Source organism: Ursus americanus, chromosome 14, assembly GCF_024610735.1.
Source record: "Ursus americanus isolate L20-20 chromosome 14, mUrsAme1.1.p, whole genome shotgun sequence".
NCBI classification, from domain to species: domain Eukaryota; kingdom Metazoa; phylum Chordata; class Mammalia; order Carnivora; family Ursidae; genus Ursus; species Ursus americanus.
The window spans coordinates 60,906,736-60,927,609 of record NC_142140.1 but is presented as its reverse complement, the minus strand read 5'-3'; the positions used below and the strand labels follow the sequence as shown (position 1 = coordinate 60,927,609).

The 20,874-nt window shown below is 54.7% G+C and overlaps 4 protein-coding genes across 11 annotated transcripts in view; 1 reads left to right on the top strand and 3 right to left on the bottom strand.

Moving 5' to 3' along the window:
- The window catches only part of KIAA0753 (KIAA0753 ortholog), a 78,631-nt gene extending 67,873 nt beyond the window's left edge, over positions 1–10,758 (bottom strand). The window contains exons 1-3 of one of the 8 annotated variants that reach the window (XM_045804865.2): positions 10,437–10,758; positions 5,380–5,543; positions 308–914 (exon numbers count right to left, since the gene is read on the bottom strand). In XM_045804865.2, the coding sequence (XP_045660821.2) occupies positions 308–914; positions 5,380–5,475 (703 nt within the window). In that variant the 5' untranslated portion in view covers positions 5,476–5,543; positions 10,437–10,758. Of the gene's footprint in view, positions 1–307; positions 915–5,379; positions 5,955–6,126; positions 6,708–10,436 lie in introns of those variants that run through there. The other 7 variants (XM_045804866.2, XM_087867488.1, XM_087867491.1 and 4 more) reach the window with 7 other exon arrangements.
- Positions 6,913–10,437, bottom strand: LOC123797158 (uncharacterized). Its single transcript, XM_045804922.2, has one exon. The coding sequence runs from the start codon at positions 10,149–10,151 to the stop codon at positions 6,957–6,959; it is 3,195 nt and encodes a 1,064-aa protein (XP_045660878.2). The 5' UTR covers positions 10,152–10,437; the 3' UTR covers positions 6,913–6,956.
- Positions 10,759–10,800: 42 nt separating the features above from the next.
- TXNDC17 (thioredoxin domain containing 17) lies at positions 10,801–12,991 on the top strand. Its single transcript, XM_045804863.2, has 4 exons — positions 10,801–11,011; positions 11,425–11,506; positions 11,891–11,966; positions 12,550–12,991. Exons 1-4 carry the CDS (start codon positions 10,867–10,869, stop codon positions 12,616–12,618), a joined length of 372 nt encoding a protein of 123 aa, XP_045660819.1. The 5' UTR covers positions 10,801–10,866; the 3' UTR covers positions 12,619–12,991.
- Positions 12,992–13,923: 932 nt separating this feature from the next.
- MED31 (mediator complex subunit 31) lies at positions 13,924–20,381 on the bottom strand. The gene is made up of 4 exons (XM_045804862.2): positions 20,265–20,381; positions 19,447–19,524; positions 19,050–19,146; positions 13,924–14,361 (listed from the first exon to the last, which is right to left on the bottom strand). The coding sequence occupies exons 1-4, from the start codon at positions 20,290–20,292 to the stop codon at positions 14,169–14,171; spliced, it is 396 nt and encodes a 131-aa protein (XP_045660818.1). The 5' UTR covers positions 20,293–20,381; the 3' UTR covers positions 13,924–14,168.
- Positions 20,382–20,874: the final 493 nt, after the last annotated feature.

The window sequence follows — 20,874 nt, the reverse complement described above, 5'->3', positions numbered from 1 at the left end:
TGCAAAACAGCAAAACATGACAGGATAATTTGTGTTCAGGAGCCGTTGGACCAGAGGTTTAGACAGAGGTCCCCCAGCCGAGGCCGCGGCCTGCGGGACAGGGCGGCGTCAGGTGCCTCCACCTGACAGGGGGCCAGGGCAGGGCCAACTCCCCAGGAAGACACACTCGGGTCAAACTCACAGTGCACGTGCCTTGTGGACGCTGTGCTCAGTGCAGGGACGGGGGGCGGGGGTGGACTGGGACGGGGGTCCTGGACGAAGGGGTTGAACTCTGCCGCTCCCCTGCGAAGACACCAGGGGCTCTCACCTTTCTTAGCGACTTCTTCCATTTTATGGATACAGGTGTTCAACTCCCTCTGGAGACGCTGCACTTCCTGCAGGCTCTGGTGGCCGCTGATCCTGGGCTGGGGCTCCAGCCCCAGGTCACGGGTGGGTGGTGAGTGGGGCACGGCCGGAGGGGACTGTGCGGGACAAGGTGTGTACAGGTACACCTTGGCACCGGAGCAGGACGCTCCCACCGTGGACGGCTGGTGGGCGCAGCGACACATTTCCTGGCTCCTCGGTCCCTGCCTTGGCGCCCTGTGCTCGGCGATCTGCTGCTTGTGGGGTCCCCCCCTCTGAGAGAGCTGGGGCTCACTCCTGAGACGGTGCTGCCGGACGTGCTCCTCCAGCTGCCTGCGCTTCACGTCTCTCTTGGCCAGGTGCACGGCGTAGCTGAGCCTCTCCTTTGAGATGATGGAAAACGAAGCAGAGCCGCTCCCGTCGGGACCATCCCTCAAACCCAGGTCTTGATGATGGCACGACTCGCTGTACGAGTGCTTCAGCTTCTCAATTCTGATCGCGTGCGGGCAGGAGTAGCGGACAGCCAAGTTGCTGGAATGTGCGGGAACGCTCCTGTTAAACTGCAGCTGGTTCTTTACGTAAAAGGAAAAACAAGAGCGTGTGAGAAAAGCACACACCGCACCACTGGCGGACGGCTGAGGCCAAGTCTCTCAAGTCCCACCACGCGATCGTTAGCATGAAGAGGTGTTCCGCACGGACCCGCTCTCGTACAACCCTGACCTCGTCGCACGCACGTGGCTCCCGGCCACATCACCAGGCCACGGTCCTACCGTCCCGCGTACGAGCAGCACACGGGGGGCTCCTCTGAAAGGCAACCTGCAAAGCTTCACACAGCAGCCCGTGAGCTCCTCACGTCCCCCATGACCGAGTCCGTACGGTCTCAAATGGTCAGGTTCCGGCAGAGACAACGCAGTCCGACAGGAGCTCTGCGGACATGGCTCCGGACGCCCCACTGCACAGGAGCTGCCGTGGGACGAGGCCGTGCACCCGCCCGCAGCACCACGTCCTTGATCCCGCACCCAGAGCAAACCGCTCTCCAAGGCCCACATACACCTTCCTACGCAGGCCTCAGGTTTCGTCCGTTTTAACCATCACAGATGCAAGTTTTGCTTTTTCTCTTAAGGAACAGAGGCATGTTTCCAGAGGCTAATATTTCCACTGTTTTTCATGGTGGCATTTTCCAAAATCCCCCAAACGGCCCTTTCGTGCCTAACCTAGCTAAAACCTAAGCATTTAGAAGGTTCCAGCTTTTCCACTAATAGAAATAGTGCTTCAAATAGTATCTCCACGGGGCGCCTGGGTGGCTCAGTCGTTAAGCATCTACCTCCGGCCCAGGGCGTGATCCCAGAGTCCTGGGATCGAGCCCCACATCGGGCTCCTCTGCTGGGAGCCTGCTTCTTCCTCTCCCACTCCCCCTGCTTGTGTTCCCTCTCTTGCTGGCTGTCTCTGTCAAATAAATAAATAAAATCTTTAAAAAAACAAAAAACAGGGGCGCCTGGGTGGCACAGCAGTTGGGCGTCTGCCTTCGGCTCAGGGCGTGATCCTGGCGTTATGGGATCGAGCCCCACATCAGGCTCCTCTGCTGGGAGCCTGCTTCTTCCTCTCCCACTCCCCCTGCTTGTGTTCCCTCTCTCGCTGGCTGTCTCTCTCTCTGTCAAATAAATAAATAAAATCTTAAAAAAAATAATAATAAAATAAATAAATAAATAAATAAATAAATAAATAAATAAATAAAATAAAAAAACAAAAAACAAATAATATCTCCACGCATTTAGCTTTTTTCTCATTTTAAAGAATTCCTTTAGGACTGAGTACCTGTTCTGGGATTACTAAGTCGAGGGGAAAGAACAGTTTACGACTGTGGGCCCTACGGCAGGTCAACAGCCCACGTCCGTGCCTGCACTGCAAGCCCTTCGCCCCAGGGACAGCCGCCCGGGCCTCTAATAAAGGGCAGTCGTGAGGAAGGGTCTGTTAAAAATGAACCCGCTGTGGTAAAACTTCAGGAAAGTATTTCAGAAACAACTTAAAAACCTCAGTGGAAGTTATGAGAGAAAAAAAGAAACAGCTGCTGTCTGAACAGTGCAGACTGATGGACAGTCCACGAGGTGTACCACTTTATCTGGAGAAATTATAACCTCTAGAAGTAAGAACAACCAAAATACCTGACGGGTGGATACAAGCACTAGAAAAAACTCATACAGGTGAATGCCTCTTGAGCCTGGCTAGGAAAAGGCTTTCTAACTAGGACTCAAAATCCACTTACAGTAAAAGAAGAGAGTGGTAAGTTTTGCTACATTGAAATACAAATTTTATTTTTTTTTAAAGATGTATACAGAGAGAGTGAGCACGGGCAGGAGGGGCAGAGGGCGAGGGAGCAGCAGACCTCCACTGAGCACAGAGCCTGATGTGGGACTCGATCCCACGACCCTGAGATCATGACCCAAACTGAAATCGGATGTTCTGAGTCGGATGTTCAACCAACTGAGCACCCCTAAGATACAAATTTTAAAAACAACAGACCTGGGGTTTTTATTTTCCACGATTAAAAACACCATAAACAAAGTCAAAGAACTGAAAAATTGGAAGAAAAGTATTTGTAAATATAAAGGGCTCTCTAAAGAAATGCTTGAAATTGGGGTGAAAAGAGACCAAAACTCAACAGAAAACGGGTGTGTGCAGGAAGGACAGGAGAGGTGGGCGCGGGGACACTGTCTCGGCCATCCCGTGCAGGGACGCTGGCAACCGCGCTGACGTTTCTCGTGCAGCAGAGACGCGGAGGGAATAAATAAAACCTATAAAGACAAAGGAAAGCCCTAAAAATGAACACTGACAGAAACCCATGCACCCAACTGCTCTCATATAAAGAAGTCTCACTGCTTACCAACCATCAGAACAAAAAACTGATTCGGGCGAGAATCATCGATGAACGCTAAACGAGGACAGACACTTCCAACTGCAGAGGGAAAAGCGTACACGAGTCTATGCGGGAGGCTGGGCGGACACCGCGCTCACCGCCAGCAGGTGTGGGACGAGCCCCACGGTGGCGCCTCCTGACAGGACGCACGAGGAGGGCTCAGCATCAGGCTGCAGTTCTCCCGCCACAAGTACGTAACGGGAATGCCATTCTGAGAAATTTCAGACAAACCCAAACGGATGCAAAATCGTCAAAGAACCGATCTATATTTTTCAAGAATGTCAACCTCAATGTCATGTCCATGTCCGTGTCCAGGGGTCCACACCACCCACGCGCACGTGCGTGCTCCCACATACGCACCCATGTGTGTGTCATGAAATTCGATGTCATGAAATACAAAGACAGTCTCACAAAGTGTTCAGATCAAAGGAACGAGACAAACGTGGCGACTCGCGCCGCTCAGTGACCTACGAGCCCTTCACCATAAAGGACACTACGGGGGTAACGCACGACATCTCAGTAAGGCCTGTACGCGACACGGGCGCTTGATCCTCACGTGAACTTCCCGATTCTGATCACATTATTATGCAAGAGAAGTGCTTGTTTTAGGGGATACATATCGAGTACCGAGTGGAAAGAGGCATCACATCTGCAAGTTACACCTCACCAGTTTAGAAAACGCGTGTGCACGTGTGGTGTGTGCACATGGGTGCGTGCATACGTGGGAGCGCACGTGTGTGCGCAGAGGAACAGAGACGGGGGAGAAGGAGGGGAAAGGTAATAAGAGGGTTAATGCCTGGGGAGTCTGGGAGAAGCGTACTCCTGTATACTACTGTTGTAACTTTTCTGTCAGTCTGAAACTATGTCAAAATTTTTTTTTAATTTTCTTGGTAAACTACAATGAGGTATTACTTCAGACTCAGCAGAAGGGCCCTAATTAAAAATACAACCCCAGGCTGGCAAAGACGTGGAGCAACTGGGGCGCTCGGTCGTTGGTAGGAACGAAGATGGCCCAGCCCCAGGAAGAAGGTCTGCTGGTTCGTTAAAAAACTAAAGATACACCGTCCCACGTCCCAGCGACCTCGCTCGCTGGTGTCTACCCGGGCAATGAAAGCACGTATATAAACAGAGGCGGACCAGGGCGCTCACAGCAGCTCCATCTGCAGGAACCCGAACCAGCGGCCGGAGATCTAGCAAGCTGCCCTCCTACCCGGGACACTGCTCCGCGCTCAAGAGCGCCCAGGCCGGCGGAGCTCCAATGCACCGCGCCCACTCGAGGCCTGACACACGAGATCACGTGGTGTGGGACTCCACTGACGCGAAGTCCTGCAACAGGCAGAATGAATCTACAGTGGAAGACAATCACAGTGACGTGGCCTCGGGAGGGCAGGAAGGGGCGCAGGAGAACTCTCTGGAGCAGCGGAAAAGACCTCTGTCCTGACAGGTACACGTGACACCTGTGGATACGCTCGTCCAAACTCCGCGACTGTGACCACATGCTTACATTTCATGCATCACATTCATTTCAGATGTAAAATCTGCATCAGAAGAAAAAGCTGAAGTTCTAAGAACGAGCTCCAAGAACGAATTCTAGCACATGACACGCACCACGTCTGCACCTGACTCTGACATGTATCAGAGTAAGATGGGCTGATGGGTGGATTCTGGAGGGTGGACTGAAGGTCAGACACGCAATGAAACAAATACCATGAAATCGTAACGCAACTGGGGTGTTTGCTGTAGAACTCAACATCGTTGCGTGAAGGTTTTCATACGTTCAGTGTTGGGGGAAAACACATTTTAGTGACAACTGGGTGAAGCAGAGGAAAAGTGGTTACTAGATAAGATTAGAGAATGATTTTTTGTCCCTTCTTTTTTAGGTGTGATAACGGTTAAGTGGGAACATTTACTTTTAGGTCTATCCTAAAATATCTAGAAGGGAAGCGTCGTCACGTCTGCATGCCTTCGAAGCGCTTCTGCAAACATCCGAGAGAAAAACAGGACAAACTGCCAACAACCGTTGAATCTCGAAGGTGGTTTAAAAGATGATCACTGTCCTTTTCTTCCAACTTTTGTTCAAAATGTTTCATGACAAAAATCCGAAGACAGAAACAAAAGAGAACTACCTGGGCCTGAAGTGTCCTGGGGTCACTCCTCCCGTGGAGCTGGACGCTAGGTGCTGGACAAGCACAGGCGGAGGCTGGCCTGCCAGGGCCCATGGCGTCAGGGTGCGCAGGGCGCTGCGGAGAGCCTAGCCGCCGGCCAGCCCTGCTCTCCCAGTCATTGCCTACAACGAGAGAAAGCCACTTCAGACTGATGGCATGCGAACACAGGGAAAGAAGTCAAACACAGCACCATGCTCATGCAGCAATATTCTAGAGAAGTCCGCAGCAGCCTCACGCGGAGCGGCAAGGGCTCCAGGACAGGTGCAAAGGCATCTTCCCTTTGGAAATCCTCCTTTCTGAGAGAATACGGGGCCTGCTATTCTAACGACTAGCCATTCCAAATTTCACATCTCCAGGCTCACCAGGAGACAGGCACTCCGCTACGGTGGGCGAGCACTTTCCAGCATGGCAGCTTTGTGGACACACAGTCTACACTCGCTAACCCTAACCGCTGGTCAGAAAGCAGCCAGCCGTACTCTCCCGGGAAGCTCAGGTCAGAACTCTGCAGGCCTCGAAGGAAGCCCGCGGGAGGGTCAGCATGCCTAGACTCCGGTATCTGCCCGAGAGAGCTCAAGGCCCCCGCGCACAGCGGGCTGTGACAGGAAGGCGTTCTGGGAGCTGACGTGGGTTACGCCCCCCCCCAACACTTCGTTACCCTGCACTCAGCACGTGCTCGTCACGATCCCGCCTCACACTGTTATTTACCTATGTCACGGGGTAAGTGTCAGCTTCCCGGCTAGACAAGGCTCCTGGAGGGTAAGGACCTGCCTTGCTCTTCTCTGATATTCCCCACAACATTGTGCTTTGAGCATGGCAGACGCCTTAACTTGACACTTGTTGAATTAAGCTGAGTTTCCATAAACTGACTAGTTTTAAATGTACTGGGGTATTTGTTCTGTCAAAGAATCCTATAGTAAATCGATGGGGAAGTCCAGGTCTTAAGAAAATCCCTGATTTCAGCTTTTGAATAAACCCAAGGTTTGCAGACTGGTTGTGCTTCCAGACAGATACATCTGCAGGAGCGTCAGGGCGGCCGTTCAAGATTCCCTATTCCTAGGGCTGTCGAGACCGGAGGGGCAGGTGAGCAAGGCGACCCCGCTGCTGGCTGACACCACAGTCCGGGGCTGCGGCCGCAGAGTCAAGGAGGCCGCGCAGTGCTGGCCAGCGCATCTGCAAGTGTGACGAGGTCGGCGCTTTCCCACTCTCCCCTGGGAAACACTAGGTGATCCCTCGAGTGACGCCACACAGACACGCACATACACAAACACACACGAAGTCCAGGGACACCCACCCCCACGCTGTCCCCCTGTACAAATGCCCGGGACACCCCTCTCTGCAACCTGTCCCCTCCCCACGGCTCCAGGAAACCTCCCAGTTTGTCACCCAACATCCCCTAGGACATCTTTACGAAGCCTCTCTCCTCGATCCTGTGACACCCCTACAACCTGTGTCTTGGTCCGTAACCCAGGCCACACCTCCCCCCAACCTGTCCCTCCCACAGAGCCCAGGACCCCCCCCACTTGCTCCTTAACATACTACTGGAAGGCCCCCCTCAACCTGTCCTCCCCCACACGGGGCTCTCCCAGAGGGCTCCCCCTCACCCTAGCTCCAGACGCTCCTGAGGCCTGTCCCCCCCCACTCTGCTGCAGGTGATCCCTGAAACAGCCAACGCCAGTTTCCAGCCTTGAAACCTGGGGCACCCCCACAGCGTCAGGCGCCCCCACGGCGGTTCTGGTCCATGACACGGCGCACATGCTCTCATGGTCGGCCTCTCCCGCACCAGGCCGGGGGCAGCTCCATGACCTGGTCCCACAGCCATGGATGTGAGGGACCCCTGCCGCTTGGCTTCCCCCAGTCAGCTCCAGACTGCAGCCTCCTGCCTCCGCCCCGCCCAAAGCCCCAGCTCCCTCCACGGACTGTCTCCTCAATGCTGGGAGACCCGAGGCAGCTGTAGCCATTTCTTCTCCCATACACCCTGTCACCCACACCGCAGCAGGCGCGCGCCCCGTCGCAGGAACCCCTACAGCCGCAAGCACCCCCAAAGATACAGGCACCCGCACAGACTCAGCGGCCGGTCCACTGGGTCTTCTTCTCCACAGACCAGAGACACTGTCGGAGCCAGTCGCCCCGTGGGCAGGTCCTGCAGCCCCGGCAGCAGCGGGCAGATCCATCACTGGTCTCTGCCCCCACACACCTGGAGCATCCCCAGAGCCGGCATCAGCCATCATCGGCCCAGGGACCCCTGCAGCCACGGAAGCGCCCGCAGCCGCGAGCATCTCAGCAGTCCACCTCCCTCCCAACAAGCCTGAGGGGTCCCCAGGGCCCAGCCTTTCCCCCACGGGCATAGGCATCCTGGCAGTGCTGGGCACCCCCACCCTTGTGGGAGCCCAGGAGTCTGCAGGTCCTGGCGCTGTCTCCCTCTGCCCCCATGGGCCTGCAACACCTCCCGGAGCCAACTCCTCCCAGACAGGCCTAGGTGTCCTGGGGGCCACAGGCACCCCGCCAGCTGTGGACACCCCAGCTGTCTGTCTCCTTCCTGACAAGCCTGAGAAACCCCCAGAGCTGGCCTCCATCCCCAGAGGACCAGGCACCCTGGCAGCCGTGGGCACCTCAGCAGCCCCAGGAGCCCGGGCACTCTGTCTCCTTCCCCAAGATCTGGGGACACCGCCGGGGCCTGTCTCCTCCCCGACAAACCCAGGTGCTTCGGGAACCCTGACCGCCTGTCTCCTTCCCCACAATCCGGGGAAAGCTGCAGACCCAGTGTCCTCACACACAGACCACAGCTCCTCAGGAGCCACGGGGAGCGTGGCGCTACGAGCCCTTTCCCACAGGTCCAAGACATCTCTGGAGCTGCCTTCCTGACACGCAGGGCCAGATACCCACACCGCGGCAGGCACCCTGGCAGGGACCCTTCCAGGCCCTGGCATACCCACCTCTGGGGGGACCCCTGCTGGGGCACACCTGTGCTTGGGCAAAACAGCGGCCTCGGGCATCCCCTCCGGGTCAGGCCACCCCACAGCCTGTCTCCTCCTGCACAGACAGGACACGTCACCACATCCAGCCTCCTGATCCACAGGCCCAGGCACCCCTAAAACTGTTGGCACCAGGGCCTCTTGCTCCTCCAGAGCGGGCCTCCTCTCCCACAGGCTCATGGCACTCCCGCAGCTTGTGTCCTGCCCAGCAAGCCCTGGCACCGCATCGGACAGAGGCACCCCCAGAGCCTGCTGCCTCTCCCACAGGCTGGGGATACCTCCATAGCTCACCTGTTCTCCCTGGGCTCCAGGTGGCACTACCACAGCCTGGGACACCCCCACCGGCTGCTCAGTCCCCCACGGACCCGGGACACTCCCACAGCCTGTCTCCTTCCCCAAAGCCGAAGGTACTCCCATTCCTGGCCCTATACCCCACAGGCCTGGAGCACCCCCAGGGCCTCCCTCCGGCTCATCACGGCCACTTAGCTCTACCGTCTGTGCGGCTGCCCATGACCCCGGGTCACCTCCAGACCCAGTCTCTACCCACATGCCCTGTCCCCTCTCCCTGAATCCTGGGTCACCCCCACATCTGGCTTTCTCTTCAAAAGCACAAGGCACCCCAACAGGCTGTCCAGCACCCCACACGCCAGGAACACCCCCAGAGCCCATCCCCTCCACAGCCTGCCTCCTCCGCCACATGCCCAGGGCACCCACAGAGGTTGCTTCCTCCTCCACGCCTCTAGGTGCCCCCACAGCATCGCGCATCCTCCCAACCTGTCCCCTTCCCCACAGGCCGGGGATGTCCCCACAGACCACCTCTCGAGCCGGCACCCCCGGCACCTGCACCGGCTGCCCCCTGTCCCACAAACCTGGAGCAGCCCCACAGCCCATCTCTCTCTGCACAGCCTCAGGCCAGCCCATGGCTCTAGGTACCCCCACAGCCTGTCCTCTCCCCAGCAGGTACGGGATAATCTCAGAACTTGTCCCCAGGGTTGCAGGCACACCCCCAGGAAGCAGGTCCTGGGTCTGTCCCTGCCCACACAAGCCAGAGGCCGTCCCACAAGCTGCCCCGAGCCCCACAGCTGCAGATCCTCCTGGGGTCCGGGGCCCTGCCCTGGCCTGTCCTTTCACCCAGGGTCCCGTGAGGCCAGCCCGGCCGGTCTCTACCCAGGAAGCCCGGCCGGGGACACCCCTTTCAACCGGGCCCTCCCCTGCAGGTACCGGGTGGAGCTCCACCGTGCTTCCTTCCCCACAGCCCGAGGCTGCCCTCATAGCCTGCACCTTCAGCCACAGTTCCAGAATGCTCTCGTGCCCCGTGGAGCCCGGGAGGCCTTTCCGCTCACCGCCCCGGGGACTCTGATGAAGCGCCCCCTCCTCGTCCTGCCCCCCGGTGCCAGTCACCCACACTGACCCGACGGGCCCCACGACCTGGGGCTCCCCCACAGCCCCGTCCACCCACACGGCCCCAAGGGCCGCCGCCGCCTCAACCGGGCCTGCAGCGCCAGGGGTCCCCGGGGCCCCCCGCTCGCCCGCGCCTGCGGCCCCGGGGGCCCCGGCCTCGGCTCTTCCGCCCCGCGGCCGCCGACAGTCCCGCAGCCGGTCTGCGCCCACGCAGCGCGTCTCCCACGCCACGGTCCGCTGCCGGCGCCCCGCTACCCGGCCTCGGGGCGTCCCCGCGGCGCACCTCCTCCCCCACGGCCGCCCGCGCCCGCGTCCCGGCCGGCTGGGCCCCACGCAGCGGCCCGCCGCCCCGCTCATGGCTGCAGCGCCGCGCGCGCCTTCCCCGCCCGCCGCCGAGGCCGCTGCACACACGCGCGCACGCACTCCGCGCTCCGGCCGCCGCGGACCGACCCCCGCCCGGCACCCCCGCCCGGCACCCCCGCCCCAGACCCCCCGGGAGCCCCCAGGCCGCGGCGGGAGCGCGAGTAACTCTGGCGGCGGCGAGGGCGGCGGGGTCGCCCCCGGCTCAGGGTCTCCTGGGCCCCGGGACCACGGCTCCTGGCGCGGCTTCCCAGAATCCCCCCAGCCCCGGCCCGAGCCCACCTGGCCTGGGGCGCGGCGCGGCTACCGGGAAGCGGGCGTGGGACCCGCTAGGCCGCGCTTCCGGCCGCTCGCCCGGTCGCCATAGCAACGGGCGCAGGGCGGCCTGGGAGCCGTTAGGGCTCCCGAGCCACCTAGGGGTCCTGGGGCTGCGCGGCGGCGGGCTTGGCAGCCAGCGCACATGGGGCCGGGGCGGTTAGGGCAGGAGCTCGGGTGTCTGCGCAGGGCCGGCGCGGAGAGCAAGGAGAAGCGAGCACAGAAAGGCGGCGCGGAGGCGTTATGGCCGCCCAAGGCCCCCGTAGCGCCGCGGAGCCCCGGGCCCCGCCCCGCCGCCGGCCCCGCCGGAAGCAGCCGCGCCCCGCCCCGCACGGGGCCCCGCCCCGCGGCCGCGCCTCCCGGGGCCCCGGCCCTCCTAGCGCGGCGCGCCGTCCCGATGGCAGGCTGGGAGGAGGTGAGCGTGTCCGGCTTCGAGGAGTTCAGCCGGGCCGTGGAGCAGCACCACGGCAAGACCATCTTCGCCTACTTCACCGGCTCCAAGGACGAACGGGGGAAGAGCTGGTGCCCCGACTGCGTGCAGGGTAAGGCGGGGGCTCGGGGGCTGCTGTCCGGAGGGGGGGCTGCCGCCCGGAGGACGGGCTGCCCCCCGGAGGACGGGCTGCCCCCCGGAGGACGGGCTGCCCGGCCCTGGCCACGGCCCGGGCGCGGGGAGGGAAGGGAAGGGGCCGGCGAGGGGGTCCGCTCCCAGCCCGTTCCCCCAGCGCTCCCGCTCCGCGCGAGCCGGTGCACCACCCCAGGCGGCTAGCACGCTCGCTTCCGCAGGGCCGGCGGTGTTTTCCCGGAGCCGCTGAGTCAGCACGCAGCCTGCGTCTCCCGGCTCTCATCAGCCCCCTCCGCTACCTGCAGGGGAAGGTCTGCGGCCTTACCTAGACGCCGCTTCGCCGTGCCATCTTCCACAGCGGATGTGCAATTATTTTATCTTCTTCGTTTTAAGCTGAACCAGTCGTACGAGAGGGGCTGAAGCATATTAATGAAGGATGTGTGTTCATCTACTGCCAAGTGGGAGAGAAACCTTAGTAAGTGCCCGTGTATTCCTTCTGATTTCCCAGACAGGCACTAGAGGTGCCAAACGTAGGCGGGAAGGGCCTCGGAACTGGGGTTCTCTGTATATTCCAGCAAGTCAAGCCATTAGGAGTTATTCAATACAAACTTTGAGTATTTAGCCACTCGTATTACAGGTGATTCAATAAATTTGGCCCACTGTTAGTGCAGAACTTAACCGCCTTTGCGTTGATTTTATATCATAGTCAGACTTTAAAGGAAAGGTGTGCAGAGTCACAAATCCATGGTCCTCAAGGTTCCATTCACGTTTATAACACAAACAATTTTTACTGAAGGACTAAATGTAGGAATAGATCAAACACGTGAGAAACCATGATCACTTTTTCTTTTCAAAATAGTTGGAAAGATCCAAACAACGACTTCAGAAAACACCTGAAGGTGACGGCAGTGCCTACGCTACTTAAATACGGAACAGTGAGTGTCTTTCTTTTCATAGTTCACCCTTGTCAGAAAAGACCTTGACATTTCATCCCAAATATCACATTGGTGTTCAGAGTGCATTAAAAATTTACAACCTGGCTGTCCATCCCGATGGCCAATCCCAAGAAACTGTTCGTAATGCAAATTTCTAAATATTAGGTCTTCTTCGTGCTTTCTAAAAGCCACTTCATATTCACATTCTCTAAGCGTAGCTCAAGAAAGTTGGTTAACACATCATTCCCTTACAACACTAGCACAGGACTTGTTCCCGCTTAATCCAGAACTCTGGTCGAAAAGAAAGGGCACCTCCCCTAGTTTAGCCACGGCCCTGGGATTCTAAATTAAAGACCTGAGGGGAAGGGAATGGCACTGGGCTTGCTGTCTCTCGTTTTCATCTGCGGAGCTAGTATTTTAGTGATTCATCTGAAGACAAATAGCTTAACTATTTCATAAGACCTGTTACAACTAGTTGATAGTTTTTGAATGGCGTATTTCTGTTGTAAGCAGGACGACACATTCCCCTCCTAATAACATTTTTGTAGCTGTGGGTTAAGATCAGACTGTTCTTCTCTTACAGCCTCAAAAACTGGTGGAATCTGAATGTCTTCAGGCCAACCTCGTGGAGATGTTGTTCTCTGAAGATTAAGATTTGATGATGGCAATTGTGTCTCGATTTCCTGATCTGCTCTGTTAGAAAGGCAATTGCAAACTGGCTTTGAATTCATGTTAGCAATAAATAAATGATGATGTAAAAAAAAAACTGGTTCACGTCTAAATAGAAGGTGCTATTAAAATGCCCGTGGGGGCACCTGGGTGGTTCATTTGTTAAGTGTCTGCCTTCGGCTCAGGTCATGATCCCAGGGTCGTGGGATCGAGCCCTGCATCGGGCTCCCTGCTCGGTGGGAGCCTGCTTCTCTCTCCCACTCCCCCTGCTTGTGTTCCCTCCCTCGCTGTCTCTGTCAAATAAATAAATAAAATCTTTAAGGAAATAAATAAATAAAATGTCCGTGAACCTTTCAGTTTGCTTGTGATATATGGGAATCTTTACGGTGTGCGTACGATAAGTCTTCAGCGGTGACAGTAGCACAAGGGAGTGGATTGTTGGAGGGGACAGAAATATCTAAAAGTCCCTACCAGCGCAGAAAGCAAATTCCAAGTCTCAGAAGGAGTTAGGATCTTTTACCTTAAATGCACAAGTTTACAAAGAACTCTTCTTCCTAAAGCATCGTCTTTGGCTTCAGAATGTAGAAAGTAACGCAGCCAGCGGAGGACAGCAGAGCGCACCGACTCATGCAGCCTCTGCTCGCCGCGGGCCGTGCGGTTCACTGAGCGCGCTTCACCACTCGGGATGAGGCAGGTGGCAGAGGGAGTCAGAGGCGTAGAACCTCGTGGTGCCAGGAGCCCCAGCCCGTGAGTTGGTGACACTGGTGACCAGATCCTAGCTGTGTGACCGTAGACAAGTTTCTTAACCTGTGTACACCTCAGTTTCCTCCTTTATGGACAAGGCTGGTTCCGCAAGTGAAACGGGACCGGGACGACGCACATACCATCGCACCTGCCGTGTAAATGTCAGCGGGGCTGGATGATCACACATACCCGAGGCCCGTCATCTTTATTTTAGTCCAAGGTCAAGAGTCCAATTAGAAGTTCACCACCCATCTTCTCCCTGCCGTCACTAGGTCAGTGACCTACCCACGACCGTTCCTTGAAGCCCTCTTGCACAGCAAGTGCTGATACAGGTAAGTCCTTCCTGCAGGTCCTGCTGACTCCCTTCCTCTCATTCTGTCGGTAAGAGGGTAGGGCAGCTCAGCTGAAGGACAGGAAGGTCGGAGGAGAAGGACTTGCCCAGGCCCACCGTACGTGAGGAACAGGTAGGCTTAGAGTTTGAGACCTGTGGCGGCCCTCCCCCTACCCCATCCCTCGCGGCACCCTTAAACTGGTTTAAAGCACCTCACATTTCTGTTTTTATTCAGTTGGTTAAGTACTAATAATAATTTACAAATCCACAGGGAAACCAAAGTACGACAAATTCTGGTTTGACAGAAGTAACCTATTAACAATAAAAAGTTAGTTGGCTGAAATAGCACACTGAAGGTTCTAAGTGCTACCCCACAAAGGCAGCTGGAGAGAGTCCATGTTCACGGCACAAGAGCAGGACATCCGCGTCTGGAGGGCCTGGCGTGGCCCGCGGGGCCCTCACTTCCCGGCTGTGTTGTTGTGCTGCTGCTGCTCAGCCAGCGCCTGCTGAAGACGCATCCGCTTCCGCGAGTAGTGCTGCCAGTGCAGGATCTGCTGCTCGTCGATGAACTTGGCGCACTGCGCGTTCACCAGCTCCTTGCGGAAGTGCTCGTACTGCAGCAGCTCCAGCATGTGCAGACACTGAGGGTACCTGCGCCAGGGTCACAAGTGAGGCGTCGACAGCAGTTAGGTCAGTATCGCCCAGCTCCAATCTAGCCACTCGCTCAGAAACGATCCCGTAGCCTACCGTTTCTAGAATATCGACTTGGCTCACTTTGGCAGTACAGGCTTCTGTGGTTCCGGATTCTGCAGAGAAGCCTGTCTTCCAAAGTCAGCATGAAGCCAAATTTTCACAAGGGAGTAAACTGAAGTCGGAAAGACTACACGACCTGCCCAAGACCCCGCGGTAACTGGTAAAGTGCAGTCAAACTTTGGGGGCAAACCGTGCTCTTCTAGCGGTGTCCGAGATGAGGAACGTGAACACTTTTTCATTTTAGCAATTATCTGCTTAACTGGTAACTACTGGTTTTCCGCCAATAGTGGTAAAGACAACTTTCATTCAAAATTGAGTCCGTTTTACAAAGAACTGTGCATGAATATTGTGTTCTAGTCTTCCACAAGGAATTGCTTCACATACACTCTAACACTGAGCCACCGAGTAAGTAAATACCGTAGAGAGCCAAGTTTCCGACCATCAGAAAAGGAGTTACAAGGAAGGGGGGAGGCGAGGATGGACCCTGCATGTTGGAGCTGCCACTGAAACCATCAGCATGAACTCCTGGCTCTTCACATAGAGACACAGAGACAGACAAATATCAGAAGTCGACACGGTGTGTCGTACACACGCACACACACCTTCTTGCCTGTGTGTGCCAAAGAGGGCCTGGAATCAATGACTGTGGAACTGACGAGCACACTCAACGTCCAAATCGTGGATTTTCAATAGCATTTTCCAGGGTTCCTTGGGGGAAATGGCTGACTCCAGGGCTAAGGCAGGGAAAGTACAAGATGAGCCGGGAACATTATGTAGTGCCAGGAAGTAAAGTGCTCAAAAAACTATGGGGATATGTCCCAAGTACTCACGAGCCAATCTGAAGGGGCTCCTAATGACCAAATCTGGAATCGTTTGAGCAAGAAAATACATAATTATAATCCAAAAAATAAAAATAAGAATCCAAGAGTCCATGCGGATGTAACTCTTTTAAATGAATAAATAAATAGGGAATAAGAGGAGGTTCTTTTCTTACACCTAAATTACAACTAATGAATGTAGAAAGAATGCTAGAAAATCACAGTAAAAATTGTTTCAGGCAAGTATCAATAGATGCTAAAATCAGTGGATAAAAGTATGATATGAAACAAAGTATTTATATAGTCTCAAAGTATTTCCTAACAAGATACTTATAAACACAAAGGAAAGCTAGTAACTTGATCTGGAGAAACCTGGCAGCCACCACCTCAACCAAGTGATCAAAGTTAACACTTCCAGTAGTAGGTCAAACAGACTTCCATGATTCCTGATGAGACACACCAAGAAGCCTACAATATCACTTCCGGGTCACACTCACGGAGGGGAAAAAAAAGAGGTATCGAGAAACTCAGATTAAAGGCTAAGAAGACACAAAGACAAAATGTAGCACAGTGGCTTAGACTGGATACTGTCCCAGACACAGGACATGAATGAGCCAGTGGACAAAATCAGAATGAGGTCTGCAGACTAGATAATATATTAATGTTAACGTTCCCAGGAAGATGTGAACATTTACAATATCTGGGTGAAGAATATATAGGAATTCTCTTTACTATTTTTCCAGCTATTTTCTAAGTGACATTATTTCAAACAGAAAAGACAGAAAATCTAAGTGAGTCGATGAAAACTCGTGTGTAGAGAGCACGCAGAGCCAGAACTGCAAGTAGCATACAAATGGCTGAAGTGTGCAAACAGCTACTAGGGTGCGAGACTCACTTCTTCAATGCGGACCCACAGCGATGCCGCGGGCCAGAGGACCACACTGAGGAGCAGGGCCCAACACCAATGCCGTCCTTCCAAGATAATAAAGGTACAGTTGCTTGTCGCTGTTGGCAGCTACGCCTGAAATGCCCTGCTAACACCTCACCTGGCTCTTCCCTTTCCACGAGGCATTGGTAGTTAAAAAGACCTGGGTTTGAGGGGCTCCCTGGTGGCTCAGTCGGTTAAGCATCTGACTCTTGATTTCGGCTCAGGCTGTGATCTCAGGGCTGGGAGATGGAGCCCCGTATGGGGCTCTGCACTGGGCATGGAATCTGCTTAAGACTCTCTCTCCCTCTGCCCATTCCTCCCCTGCTCCATTCTCTAAAAACAAACACACACACACAACACCTGGGTTTCAATACCAGCTCTGCCACTCACCAGCTGGGGGCCCTGGTACAGCTTCCTCATCTGTAAACTAAACTAATGTGACAACCAAGAGAATAGTCTCAAGTGCCACTCAGTCAATAGAAGGAACTCCGACCTGCAGCGGTCATTTCTCAAACCGGTAAAAGACAATGCTCAGAGTGCGCTAAATGATAGGACAAGAGCGGATTTTGATCAGCTACAATTACAGCATCAACCAACAAGACGAAATAAAAGAAATAAAAAAGGAAAATTCTGCATTTAGATTTTTAAAAAGTAAATAAGACGTAAATGAAGAACTCAGTTAACAACACTGATAAAGAAACAAACTGAAGGGTTCAAGTGGACACAAAACTCTCAGCAAGTCAGCAATGTGCTTCCTTGCCCCTTCCCCCCTGCAAAAAAAAGTAAACTCAAGTCACACTTATCGAAGAAAAGAAACGTATCTGCCCCAGCCCACCCTGACCACCTCGGAAGGCCTGTACTTAGTTCCTGGCTGAGCAGTGAAAGGCACGATTGCAGAACACCCGAAGGAGGGCGCCCTAGAAGTGGCGGAAGGGGGCTGAGAAGAGCAGAGAGAAGCAGCCCCCACGGGGCAGGGTGCTGGCTCCCGCTGAAGCGGGTCAGAGCGGGCGGGTGTCTGTACATGGCGGCTGCCCTCGGGCCAGCCAGGCACCGACCTGGAAGCACAGGACCAGCAGTTCTCGGCTCTTCCAGAGTTTGGATCATTGTAAGAGACTTCCCAGCGTCTCAGTGGTGGCGATTCCTCCACAGACCCCGTGCAGACCGAATGCCCACAGGGGATAACTTGCAACCTCTCCTGAACGGGAGCAGGTGCCTCCAGGGGGCACAGACTGGGTCCGGGTGAATTCAGGGACAAAACCAGAAACATGGCTTAAAGCTAACAGGGATGTATTCTATCCCAAAATAAGGACAAACTTTCCAGCATCCAGCTAACGGTGGAATTGGCCGTCCCTGAACAGAGCAACTGGTGCTCACTCGGCCCCTCCAGAGGGCAGGCGGCCAAACCAGCAATGCTGGGGGGGAGACGTGAACGTAACTGTGCCTGTGGCTCCGTGTCGACACGAAGTCTCCAAGTCCACATACACACAACATCTAAGAAAAAGTCTTTTCTCTGGATTATTAATTAGGTGACTGTTTATAGAGGACCAGTAAGGGTGCAAAGGGTCCTGCAGGCAGAAGGATGTGGGCTTTGTGAATCAGTTGACACAGATCAAAAAAGTGACCTGAACAAAGGACAAGTTTGAATCATTTTCCTATCGAATGTGTTTGTTTAAAAAACAAAACACAAGAAGTTTCACTATTGTTTTCTGACTTAAGACAAAGAAGAGCTATGAGTTCAAGGTTTAAATAACCTTGTGCTTGGCACACAGGAGGCCCTAAAAAAAGACAGCAGCTACAGACATACTGATTTATTTGGGGTTTTTTGGGGTTTTTGTTTACAAATTAAATATTTGTGGCAACCCGTCATCAAGCAAGTCTACAGGCACCATTTTTCCAACAACATTTGCTCACTTCACGTCTGTGTCACATTTTGATAATTCTCACATTTCAGACTTTTCATTATTATTACATTTGTTATGGTGATCTGTAATCATGACTGCCTAAAAGCCCAGACTATGGTTAGCATTTTTTAACAAAATTTTTTAATTGATGTGCCCTTTTTCTGACTTAATACTATTGCACCCTTAATAGCCTGCAGTATACTGTTAACGTAACCTTCAAGTACACTGGAAAACCAAAAAATTCATTTGGCTCACTTTACTGCAATATTCGCCTTACTGCAGTGGTCTGGAAGCAAACCCACAATATCCGAGGTATGTCAGGTAAGGTCACCTCCTCCAGATAATCTTCCTTGTAAGTACCCCATGCTCTTAATTTTCAGGCAGATTATAGGTTCGTTAGGGTCAGAAACTCAGTGAGACAAAATAATTCACTAATTGGCCTTTGTTTGTGTTTCAAATCAAGCAGCTATTTTGTTTATGCTAAGCCTTGTACCCCCAGCCACACACGCATTTTAAGATAATGTAAAAAAACAGAGCCAGATCACATAGGGCTTTAGTCCAAGAAAAGAGACAGGATTTTGTTCTGCATGCAAAGGGAAGCCACTGAAAGGTTCTAAGCAAGAAGGGGTCATGTTGTAATTTACATTTTTGAAAGATCAAGTTGGCTTCTGTGTAGAAAACTGTTTTGCTTGGTTTGGCTTGAGGGAGGGAGGACCCAGGAGGAAGGTAAGAGCAGAAGCAGGGGTAACCAGGGAGTGGACACTGCAATAATCCAAGTTGGAAATGAGAATGTCTGATATGAAGGTGGAGGCAACTAAAAGAAGTGGAGAGATTCAAAATATATTTTTTCCAAGGTAAAACAAGAAAATCTGTTAAATATCAATGTTCTGGAATATAATAAACTATACATATATATAGGACTATAAAAATTAAACTTACTTTAGATACTTGGCATATTCTGGTTCTTTCCAGTAAAGCAAGTACTTAAGATAATTAACAAAAGCTTTGTCTTTGAAGTAACCTCTTTGGGCAAGAACTGAAAGGCATAAAAAAAAAAAAAATCTGTAGAGCAAACCAACTCTTGACTACTGATTTGTGACCCCTAACATAAAGCATCTGCTTAGATAACCTCCCCACCACCAACACACACTGAATTCAAAACATAAGCCCTGGTTTGTTCAACACACACATACACACACATACACGTGCCCGTGTAAGTGCGGCAGTAATTCCACTGGACTGAGTATATCTAAAAACAGGTATTATTACGAATTGCAATTCTTCTGTCAGAGATCACTAACAGCTACCCAATTCAATAAAGTGCTCAACAACTTACAATTAAGGTAATTGGGGTTGGCTAAGCACTGCACAAATTCCAGCTCCAACTGAAACCGAAGTCGATTTCCAGCATCATCTAGGAGGGAAGATAGCAGAAATCATCCAAAATAAAAGTCACTCTCTAATCCTGGTTTGTAGAAAGAAAACGGCAGCAAAGAGACTTGAGTATTGCTGAGAGTTATTTCTGCAGAAATACGGGCATGGGCTGGCTTCCCTAAGCCAGGTGTGGGAGGAGATAACCCTTCCTTACAAATCTAGGGAAAGCAGAGCCCTCATTCATGAGACCAGGTTAGAAGCTTCGCTGAAGAGAAGGAGCACCCACGGGGCAGGACGTTCAGCCCTAGGACAGCGTGCGACCAATGCGGGAAGGCTAAGAACTATGCCTCCTGCGCTACAACAACTAAGCGAGTGCTAAGTCCATCAGGAAAACGTCTAGAACGCTAGGTGCACAAGAGTCGACCGGGTGTGCGCCTGTGCGAGAAACGTCGGAGTCAGAACGGCACACGGTCTGGCGACATCTCAAACCTAAGCGAGCTCATCGGGGACACAGGAAAACACCCAGGAGGAGGCGGGTCTTCCCGCTGGGGCCTGGCCGGGGGCCCGGGGACCTGGGGTTCGGGAGGTCAGGGGGTCGGGGGACCGGGGACCTAGGGTTCGGGAGGCCAGGAGGGGCCGGCATCTGCGCGGCAGGTGAGGAGGAGGGCGCCGCGGACAGGAGCCCCGCCGGAGTTACGCCGGACAGGAGTCCCCGGGGAAGCGGGAGGAGGTGTCTGGCCCGGGGTAGCTGCGTTTGCGAGGGCTCCGGGCGCTACTTACCTGTCTCCATAGCGACGGCCGCGGCCATCGCGAGCTAAGGCGCTCAGCCGCCAGCAGCCCGACGAGCAATCGCCGGAAGTTCCGGAAGTCGTGACTCCGCTTCCTGTCGCGGGGCAGTGTGGGATGCTGGGCGGGGCGGGGCGGGCCCACTCAGGCCCCGCCCACCGGCTCCGGCTGCGGCCCGGCGCAGGCTCCTAAGGGGCGAGAGGCGGAGCTGGGGCACCCTGAGCGCCCGAGGGACCGACCCGTAGCTGTGGAACCGGGTCCCCTCCCCGCATTCCCACCGCGCGTCCGCCCTGGTGCCTACGATGAAGGAACCGGCATGGCGTCACTCCTTACCCTGTGACGCAGCCTCGGGGGTCCCGAGCGCCTCGGGGAGTGCCTGCAGCGCGGACACGCCCCCCTGCCGCATGGGGGTCTCCCTGTGGGGGGCCGCCCCCTGCCGCGCTCAGAGAGCCGGCCCCCAGCCCGGAGGTACCCCGCGGCCCGGGCGCAGGTGCACGGACCCGCGGGGACACGCCCCCACCTCGACCCGGGCGCAGGTACGCGGACCCGCCGGCCGCGGGTCGGGACTTGGCCCCCACGGTCCACCGCGCTGCACCCAGGGCCG